At 44.6% G+C, this 10626-nt stretch overlaps 1 protein-coding gene across 2 annotated transcripts; it reads left to right on the top strand.

The window, feature by feature from the left end:
• The first annotated feature begins 854 nt into the window (after nucleotides 1-854).
• Nucleotides 855-5809, top strand: NPTX1 (neuronal pentraxin 1). 2 transcript variants are annotated; one of them, XM_069952607.1, is made up of 5 exons: nucleotides 855-1375; nucleotides 2595-2799; nucleotides 3563-3807; nucleotides 4270-4449; nucleotides 5478-5809. In XM_069952607.1, exons 1-5 carry the CDS (start codon nucleotides 920-922, stop codon nucleotides 5697-5699), a joined length of 1308 nt encoding a protein of 435 aa, XP_069808708.1. In that variant the 5' UTR covers nucleotides 855-919; the 3' UTR covers nucleotides 5700-5809. The 2 variants fall into 2 exon arrangements, with proteins under 2 accessions (XP_069808708.1, XP_069808707.1); XM_069952606.1 differs by having other exon boundaries at nucleotides 2592-2799.
• Nucleotides 5810-10626: the final 4817 nt, after the last annotated feature.

Here is a 10626-nt window from a genome sequence, read left to right as displayed (position 1 = left end):
CTAAGGGGCTGAGCCTCCTCCCCACGCTATCTAAGGGGCTGAGCCTCCTCCACACACTATATAAGGGGCTGAGCCTCCTCCCCACGCTATATAAGGGGCTGAGCCTCCTCCCCACACTATCTAAGGGGCTGAGCCTCCTCCCCACACTATCTAAGGGGCTGAGCCTCCTCCCCACACTATCTAAGGGGCTGAGCCTCCTCCCCACACCATATAAGGGGCTGAGCCTCCTCCCCACACTATCTAAGGGTCTGAGCCTCCTCCCCACACTATATAAGGGTCTGAGCCTCCTCCCCACACTATATAAGGGGCTGAGACTCCTCCCCACACTATATAAGGGGCTGAGCCTCCTCCCCACACTATATAAGGGTCTGAGCCTCCTCCCCACACTATATAAGGGTCTGAGCCTCCTCCCCACACTATATAAGGGTCTGAGCCTCCTCCCCACACTATCTAAGGGTCTGAGCCTCCTCCCCACACTATCTAAGAGGCTGAGCCTCCTCCCCACACTATCTAAGGGGCTGAGCCTCCTCCCCACACCATATAAGGGGCTGAGCCTCCTCCCCACACTATCTAAGGGGCTGAGCCTCCTCCCCACACCATATAAGGGGCTGAGCCTCCTCCCCACACCATATAAGGGGCTGAGCCTCCTCCCCACACTATATAAGGGGCTGAGCCTCCTCCCCACACCATATAAGGGGCTGAGCCTCCTCCCCACACCATATAAGGGGCTGAGCCTCCTCCCCACACCATATAAGGGGCTGAGCCTCCTCCCCACACTATATAAGGGGCTGAGCCTCCTCCCCACACTATATAAGGGGCTGGCACTGCAGCAGGGGATCACTCAGTGGACAGCTCCTGGTGCTGAAGCTCTCACAACCATCCCAGCCATCATTCCAAGGACTTCAGTGAGGACCGAGCCATGATGCCAGGAGCCTGCTGGAGGTGCTTACTCCTCTCCTTCTTTTTTCTTAGTGGCTCCGCACAGAATTTCGCACAGACGAGGTTTATCTGCACTTCAGTGCCTGTGGACATGGATATGTGCACTTCATCAATGCAGAGCAGTGGTCCCACCGAAGACCTGAAGACCACCGTCTTACAGCTGAGAGAGACCGTCCTCCAGCAAAAAGAGACTATCATGAGCCAAAAGGACACTATCAGGGACCTGACGGGCAAACTGGCGCGGTGCGAGGGACAGCCCATCCTGGAGATCCCCCCAAGTGACCCCAAAACCGCCGGAGCCCCCGCTTCCAGGAAAAAGGAGACGGGGACCACCAAGAACACCATGGGAGATTTGTCCCGGACCCCGACGGCTGAGACCCTCACCCAGCTCGGGCAGACGCTGCAAAGTCTCAAGACCAGGCTGGAAAACCTGGAGGTGAGTCGGATTTTTGTAAAAAAAAGTCAATAATTACGGTGGAGTTCACACTGCACTTTTGCTGTCCGTTTAACTGAGCCATTTAATGGGGGGAAAAACGGACGTATTTGTGCGAAATCAATGGTTAATAGGGATGAGATACGGGTGTGATGCACCCTGATCTTATATGCCTGTATACCTATATACTTATATACCTATACCTTGATCTAATGTACCTGTATACCTATACCCTGGTCTAATATACCTATATGCCTAAACCCTGATATAAACCCTATATACCTATACCCTAATCTAATGTGTCTGTATACCTATACCCTGATCTAATATACCTATATACCTATACCCTGATCTAATATACCTATATACCTATACCCTGATCTAATATACCTATATACCTATACCCTGATCTAATATACCTATACCCTGATCTAATGTATCTGTATACCTATATACCTATACCCTGATCTAATGTATCTGTATACCTATACCCTGGTCTAATATACCTATATCCCTAAACCCTGATATAAACCCTGTATACCTATACCCTGATCTAATGTATATATACCTATACCCTGCCCTAATATACCTGTATACCTATACCCTGATGTAATATACCTATATATATATATATCTTTATATAATATACCTATAGACTTATATCCTCATCTAATATATCTATATTCCTATACCCTCATCTAAATTACCTATATATCAATACCCTGATCTAATATACCTATATACCTATACCCTGATCTAATATACCTATATACCTATAGCCTAATCTAATATACCTATATATTTATATACCTCTACCCTGTATACCAGGACTTGGGTTCTTCACCGACCACATTGTCTGGATAGGTGAACTTACTCAGTTGCTGTCAGTAGCTCCTCAGAGTCAGTGAGCTGCTAATAGGCTGTGTAATGCAGGTAGTGCTGCTGTGTAATGCAGGTAGTGCTGCTGTGTAATGCAGGTAGTGCTGCTGTGTAATGCAGGTAGTGCTGCTGTGTAATGCAGGTAGTGCTGCTGTGTAATGCAGGTAGTGCTGCTGTGTAATGCAGGTAGTGCTGCTGTGTAATGCAGGTAGTGCTGCTGTGTAATGCAGGTAGTGCTGCTGTGTAATGCAGGTAGTGCTGCTGTGTAATGCAGGTAGTGCTGCTGTGTAATGCAGGTAGTGCTGCTGTGGTACTAACACCTGGACATTGCCCCCTGCAGCAGTACAGCCGGGGTAATGCTTCTGCCCAGGCGACCAGCCTGAAGGATCTGCTGCAAACCAAGATAGATGACCTGGAGAAGCAAGTTCTATCCAGAGTGAACAACCTAGAAGAAGGCAAGGTGAACCCGAAGAATGAGACCGAGCTGAGAGGGAAGATTGAGAGCGCCCTGACCTCCCTGCAGCAGCGGATCACAGACCTGGAGAAGGGTGAGGACATACACCGACCTGGGGCAGGGGGAGGGAAGCTTGGCTCTCCAGCTGTTGCAAAACTACAACTCCCATCATGCCTGGACAGCCAAAGCTTTACCTTTGTCTGTCCAGGCATGATGGGAGTTGTAGTTTTGCAACAGCTGGAGAGCCAAGGTCCCCCATCCCCTGCTATATAGATACTATATATATATATATATGTCCCTGATGCTGTCATACATATGGTGGGACTAAAAGTACCACAATAGCCTAATACCCCTCTATGTCTCCTGCCTAACGTCAGTCTGCAGTCTGTTATGTAATACAGATCGGATTCGCCCGTCTACCTGCACGGGGCTTGGATCCTCATTGCAGAGCTGGGTGACCTGTGCAGCTTTTAGCTTTCTCAGCATTTTCACCAGACTTAGGTCCATTTTTCTTTTCTTTTTTTTTTTTGCCATAAGATGCCAACAGAATATTGATCAGTGTTCGCAATCCGTTGTTTTTACAGCATTGTAAAGACTTCAAGTACCCAGAGCATTCTATACTGACTGGTATTCTATGTAATCAGGATTGGGGCTGTTTCTTTGGCGCCATCTGCTGGTCATAAAGGAGATTACAATAATCAATTTTATATTATTATTATTATTATTATTATTATTATTATTATTATTATTATTATTATTATTATTATTATTTATCCTAATTTATTTTATTATTATTGTTATTATTGTTATTATTATTATTATTATTAATACATTTATTTATATATCTTTATTTTCAGGACAAAAAGAGAGCAGACCCGCAGACAAATTCCAGCTCACCTTTCCTCTGAGGACTAACTACATGTATGCCAAAGTGAAAAAGAGTCTACCAGAAATGTATGCGTTCACTGTGTGCATGTGGCTGAAATCCAACGCTTCCCCAGGTGTTGGCACCCCATTTTCTTACGCGGTGCCTGGCCAAGCCAATGAACTGGTGCTCATCGAGTGGGGCAACAACCCGATGGAAATACTCATTAATGACAAGGTACTAAAGCCGACACTTTATTATCAGGTTCTGTGTCTCCTGAATGGAGGAGAAACCCTATTATATAAAGTTACACTCAGTGGGATACAGGATTATTACTGCAATTGAGAGATTTTAGCACCACCTACTGCTCATAGCTGGTATTACACCCAATAAATCTAATTCTCTGTAACCTTTAATAAAATATCTTTTAAAAAAAAAAAAAAAAATATATATATATATATATATATATATATATATATATATATATATATAAAACTATAAAGAATTCTTTAGAAAGGTGTATAAAACCCTCATAGTAATGCAGACTATTGTATTGTCTAATGTTCAGATGTCTGGCACAATTATTCCTATGTATGAACACCAAAACCTATTGCTTATAATGATATCTCAGGCTTGTGTATATATTGATATTGAGTATATAAGCGTCACTGCTCATGAAATGTGTCTTCTATCCTACAGGTGGCAAAACTGCCCTTTGTGATCAATGATGGTAAATGGCATCACATTTGTATCGCCTGGACCACCAGGGATGGGGTGTGGGAAGCCTATCAGGATGGAGTATTAAGAGGGAATGGAGAAAACCTGGCTCCGTATCATCCTATCAAACACCAGGGAGTGCTGGTGATCGGCCAAGAACAGGTAATTCCGCCTGACTATGAAAGGTGGGGGTTCAGCTTTAGCATGCAGCGTATGAAGAACAGCGGGGGTCCCTGTGTAGAGAGGATACAGAAGAGCTGGGGGGTCCGGACCTAGTGGAAAAGACAAGACAATAGGGATGTAAATACCATCTAATCCTTCATACTGGGCATTGGTTGTATGAGGACATCAGGCCGCTCCATGATCATCGGGAAGGATTCTTTACAGTTAGAGATCGACGTATAGCACTAAGAGATGTAGCAATGGCGAAACCAATCACAGAAAGTTAGAGTTTAATGCAAGAAATAAGAAAAGATATCCCCTGCCAAACAGCATGATATGTGGGGCAGGGGGGGGGTTACTTTTCTTTATATTAAAGGGGTACTCTGGCAAAAACAAAATGTTTCTATCAAATCAACTGGGGCCAGGAAGTGCCAGAGATTTATAGTTTACTTCTATAAAAAAAAAAGTACTTATCAGCTGCTGTATGTCCTGCAGGAAGTGGTGTATTCTCTCCAGTGTGACACAGTGCTCTCTGCTGCCACCTCTGTCCATGTCAGGAACTGTCCAGAGCAGCAGCAAATCCCCATGGAAAACCTCTCCTGCTCTGGACAGTTCCTGACATGGACAGAGGTGGCAGCAGAGAGCACTGTGTCAGACTAGGGAGAATACACCACTTCCTGCAGGACATACAGCAGCTGATAAATACTGGACGACTGGAGATTTTAAAATATAAGTAAATTACAATTACAATTACATTTACATTAAAGCAATGTGGCCGCCAGAGGTCCCATGATGCACTGGCTCCCTTCGAGGGATGGCTGTGCTTGCCTGTGGCTCTGCTTTGAAGTCTATGGATGGTACAGGAAGCAAATCAATAGACATCAATGGAGAAGTCTGCAGAGGAGAATGGCTGCCTCTGTCACTTTGCATTGGTTATATATTGGTCCCCCATGCTCTGGCTATGCAGGTGGGGATGCCAGGATAGTACTCTGCATCATTGCATTGTTTTGTCTCTTGCCTTCCATCAGGACACCCTCGGAGGCGGCTTCGATGCCACCCAGGCCTTTGTCGGAGAACTGGCCCATTTCAATATGTGGGATAGAAAACTCACAGTGGGAGAAGTCTATAACCTGGCAACTTGCAGCAACAAAGCACTGACTGGTAACGTCATTAGTTGGGCAGAGACCAACATTGAGATCTTTGGTGGCGCCACCAAGTGGACATTCGATGCATGCCGTCAGATCAACTGAACAGATTTGGCCATTTCTTTGGATTTTGTCATTTCTTAGCTTCTACGAGATCTCCTCATCATCCTCATCATCAGCGTCGTCCTGCACCTGCCTTTCAATGACGGCTCATCAGCCACAAAGGGAGAGGGGGGGAGGGGGATCTTTTTTTTTTTTTTTTTTTATTATTTTGGGTAACAAAAAAAAAAAAAATTCTTTTAAGCCTTCACTCGTTTTAACCATCCATCATGCATTTTGGAGCGAACCTTCAGCCATTTGTAGGAGCAGGCACCAGGCAAAAGGAGGAGGTTTCCGTCGGAAGGATTCCGCTTTTAAATCGTTTTTTAGGGAGATTTCGCTTTTGAAAGATCCCTCGAAGGTTTGGTTTTTACATTGCCAACTGGGTTTAACCTCTAAACTGCTGGAGGGGAGAGGGGCGGGGGGGTCTGCACAGTGATATGTCCCAATGTCTCCAGCAGGGATGGGGTTAATTTTGAGTGCCTTGCGCTGGTACCGATATTCAGCACATTCGTTTTTCTGCTTTGTTTTCAGACTTTTTGTAGATGTTTGTTATGCGGCTTCTGCCCTGTAGCCGTCTACATCATCATTTTTCTTTTCCCATCGCTGTCAGTGCTTGACACAGTCAGGGCTTGAGGACCGACTAACTCCAGCAGATTCTCCGAGCATGGCAGACAATACAGCGGCCTCCATTAAAGGAGGCCTCCGACACACAGTAGCCATTTCTTTCTATCTGTTGTAAATATTTTTTTTTTGCTTGTCCTTCCGTTATAACCTCATGTGTGCATGACCGATGAGGACCTTGTACTTCTTTCCACCCCCCCCCCCCCCCCCCCCCTTTAATAACATTCGAAGCATTTTGGTCTACGATTATTTCCGGAAATATTAGAGTCGCTTCATCCAGACACTTACGGAATTTGATAACGTGCAGATTTGTTACCAGGAGTTTCCAGGCTTTTACTTCTAAGCTATTTTAACGATTTTGTAAAAAAAAAAAAAAAAATTAAGAAAAAAAAGAAAAATAATGTAATTTTCATACGCTGGGGCGGGGGATGGGGGTCGCTAGGTTCGTTTTCTGTTTTCAAGCACTTTCACTAGTAGCCACAAATAGCTTAAAGGGTTAATTCCCCCCTTTAGTAGCCTGTATTAAAATGTATATATATATATATATATAGGGCTTATGGGACGGAGAGGTTGGTAGGACGTTGCTCTTAAAGGGATTTTGTGGGGATTGTCCGGGATTAGATAAGCACAAGTAGAAATGAAGCCAAGGGGCCATACCTAAGGAAGCAGCCATGTTTTTTTTTTTCATTCTAGTTCTGGACAACCCCTATAGGAGCCCTATAACAATCCAGCCCTATAACAATCCAGCCACGTGATGACAACCTCTTCAGCTGGGACTTGTAGTTGTAAGAGCGACATCTTATCATAGTCCGTCCCGCGGGTGGAGCACGCCTTAATGAAATTTAAGGAAATTATTTAAAAAAAAAACCCTTCCTATACTTTTTGCTTTAAGGAGTAGATGGGAGGAGGGATTGGTCTATAGAAGAAGCCCGGTGTAGAGAGAAAAGCGGGGAAGATACAAAACATTGGTCCTTACCACCAGGGTTAGAGAGCCAATCGCTTGGAGTTCAGGGAGGGATAATGGGACGGTCAGGTTAGATCCCCTCCGACTGGGTGGGGGCCTTTTGTCCCTTATGGCTCCTATTTCCTGGTGTATGTATCTGACTATAAATTTGCAGTTTTTAAAGGGGTACTACAGCAAAAAAAAATTTGTAATTTACTTCTATTTAAAAATCTCCAGTCTTCCAGTACGTATCAGCTGCTGATGTCAGGAACTGTATTATCTAGGGAGATTTTTGTTTTATTTTCTGCTCTGGGCAGTTCCTGACATGGACTGCAGAGAGCACTGGAAAGAATACACCAATTCCTGCAGGACATACAGCAGCTGATAAGTACTGGGGGACTGGAAATTTTTAAATAGAAGTAAATTGAATTTTTTTTTTTTTTTTTGCCGGAGTACCACTTTAAGATGCGTTCAGAGGAAACAATAGCTCCCCCTCTTCAGTCAGTATAGCCACAGACAATCCCTCAAACTAAAGATGTCAAATTCAAAGTTTCCGTTGTATTTCAGACTTGCACTGAATCTAAAGCCTCTCTCAGGTACACGCCATTTTAGGATGGATGCTGTTGTTACGACAGACTATTTTTGCCTAACTACTGTGTAACCCCCCCCAGGCCATACTTTACTATGTAGCTATCGGGGGTAGTTCCTGTGTTATTGCCTCCGATGGGCGTGATGCCCCCACAAGCCTTCCTCGTTTTGATAACTCCCTAATGTTCTGTATCAGATCCTAAAAGGAAGTTTATTATATGTGATGTTCTATACAAAGAGATAATATACAGAAATATATATATATCTATAGACACAAAATATTTCTATGGAACGGTGCATTGTGATGCATTCAGATTCCCGCTACACACCCTCAAATTATGTTAAAAAAAAAGTATAAAAAGAAAAAAAAAATAGAAATATAGAGAGAGCACTTATTTTCTCAGAATTTCTATATTTTCTATGGCTTGTTTAGACTGTTTGGACTGTAATAATAGAAAATCTTATTGAGTTCTCGACAACCGGTTGACCACAAATCCCAGCATGCCCCAGATAGGGGGAAGAAGCGGCAGACCCGCTGATTTGGGGTAGTAAAATGTACGATCTGCTTTGAGCTGGCCTCTGAGCAGAACAGAGTATTTCAGGAGTGTCTACAGATCATTGCTCCCAATGTGTATGCTGTTAGATGAGAATGCTGTAGGACGGGGTCGGGGATGTGGAGCCATCAGCCCTCTAGCTGTTGCAAAACTACAATTCCCATCATGCCTGGACAGCCAAAGCTAAAGCGTTGGCTGTCCAGGCATGATGGGAATTGTAGTTTTGCAACAACTGAAGGACCAAAGGTTCCCCATCCCTGCCATAGGATTATGGGGCCTGTTGTGGTGTCTGGACTTATCAACCATGGTGTAAAGTGAAACTGGCTCAGTTGCCCCTAGCAACCAATCAGATTCCACCTTTCATTTTCCAAAGAGTCTGTGAGGAATGAAAGGTGGAATCTGATTGGTTGCCGGGGGCAACTGGGCCTGTTTCACTTTACACCATGTTTGATAAATCTCCCTATATATCCACTTTTAGTTATAAAGAACATTTGGGGTAATTGCTGGTTAAATTCACACTGAATGATGTGTATAGGCTATGGTATTAAAGGGGAACCCCTGTGATTTTTTTTTCTCTTTCAAATGTCAGACAGTTATATTGATTTGTAATTTACTTCTATTTGAACATCCCCAGTCTTCCAGTACTTATCAGCTGCTGTATGTCCTGCATGAAGTGGTGCGTTCTTTCCAGTCTGACACAGTGCTCTCTGCTGCCACCTCTGTCCATGTCAGGAACTGTCCAGAGCTAGAGAGGTTTTCTATGGGGATTTGCTACAGCTCTGGACAGTTCCTGACATGGACAGAGGGGGCAGCAGAGAGCACTGTGTCAGACTGGGGGGAATACACCACCACTTCCTGCAGGACATACAACAGCTGATACGTACTGGAAGACTGGACATTTTTAAATAGAAGTAAATTACAAATCTGTATATCTTTTTGCCAACAGAGTTCCCCTTTAATAGTAAGTAGAAATTATTTCTCAGTCTTAATACTATGAAACAATTATACATGTTTGTATGGAGTGATATAATATGGTCTAGATCAGGGATAAGGAACTTTCAACCTTCCAGCTGTTGCAAAACTACAATTCCCATCATGCCTGGACAGCCAAAGCGAAGCTTTGGCTGTCCAGGCATGATGGGAATTGTAGTTTTGCAGCAGCTGGAGGGGCGGAGGATCCCCATCTCCGTGGAGGCCACAACTAAGTCATGGACAGGGACACCTTCAAGCACCTGTATAACTACCTGTTCGGGCTCAATAAGATTTCTTATTACACTGTCCTGTGGTATAGGGAAGACTGGACGACCCAATGAGATCAAAGCGCAAAATTTTTATTCCACGTAATATTCCAGCCCTACCGCCAAGAATCGGGTGATGGTCTCACAGATTAAGTAACAGTCTCTATGTTTTTGCAGACCAAAGCTGTAACTCCTTCATGACCTCGGTATCATCCTCCATATTCTCGACCTATTGCTTTCTGTTCCTTTAAATCTGTACGAGCCCCTGTACCAGGACCCCTTGTTTATTCTGTTTATCTTCCCCCCGTTCTGCTTTTATGTTCAGTTTCACTGCTGAAATTGTTGACTTTATTTTTACACAATAAAAAAGAGAAGAAGCAATCTCAGTTTATGGCTTTTTTTTTTAGGGCCTATTAGAAGGAGAGGGGGAAAAAAAAAACAAAAAAAAAACATGGTGCGTGATAACAACTTTCACCCCCAACCCCCCCCCCCCCCCCCCCCCCCCCCCCCCCCGTGGGCCAGGGTGAAGGCCGTCTGACCCCCCCGCTGCATAGATGAGTCCGACGCCCATAGAGAATGACGGCTCCATATCAGCAGTGCGCGCCAGGCTTCAGACAGGAATATGTCCGTCCCGGGACCGGCTCCAGGTACGGGACTTGGCGAGACGAGGTAAGTATCCAGGGCTCTAGCGGGGGGGTCAGGCGGCTTTCACTCCGGCACGGGGGGTGACAGGTTCCCTTTAAAGGGGAACCCCAGAGAAAAAGAAAACATGTTTTTAAACCAATTGGTGTCTGAAAGTTATACAGATCTGTGAATGAATTCTATTAAAAAATCTCTACTCTTACAGTATCAGCTGCTGAATGTGCTGCAGGAAGTGGTGTATTCTTTCCAGTCTGACCCAGTGCTCTCTGCTGCCACCTTTGTCCATGTCAGGAATTGTCCAGAGCAGCAGCAAATCCCAATAGAAAACCTCTCCTGCTCTGGAC

This window comes from Dendropsophus ebraccatus, chromosome 14, assembly GCF_027789765.1.
Source record: "Dendropsophus ebraccatus isolate aDenEbr1 chromosome 14, aDenEbr1.pat, whole genome shotgun sequence".
Classification (NCBI taxonomy): Eukaryota; Metazoa; Chordata; class Amphibia; order Anura; family Hylidae; genus Dendropsophus; species Dendropsophus ebraccatus.
Note: the sequence above shows the minus strand (reverse complement) of the source record. Positions and strands in the feature narration are given on the sequence as shown.

What these genes read in the sequence shown, in the direction of transcription:
- NPTX1 (XM_069952606.1), top strand. Translation starts at nt 920, where the DNA reads ATGATGCCAGGAGCCTGCTGGAGGTGCTTACTCCTCTCCTTCTTTTTT. An exon ending in CCAGGCTGGAAAACCTGGAG is followed by an intron (nt 1,376 to 2,591) that starts GTGAGTCGGATT and finishes TGCCCCCTGCAG; the next exon opens with CAGTACAGCCGGGGTAATGC. An exon ending in GATCACAGACCTGGAGAAGG is followed by an intron (nt 2,800 to 3,562) that starts GTGAGGACATAC and finishes CTTTATTTTCAG; the next exon opens with GACAAAAAGAGAGCAGACCC.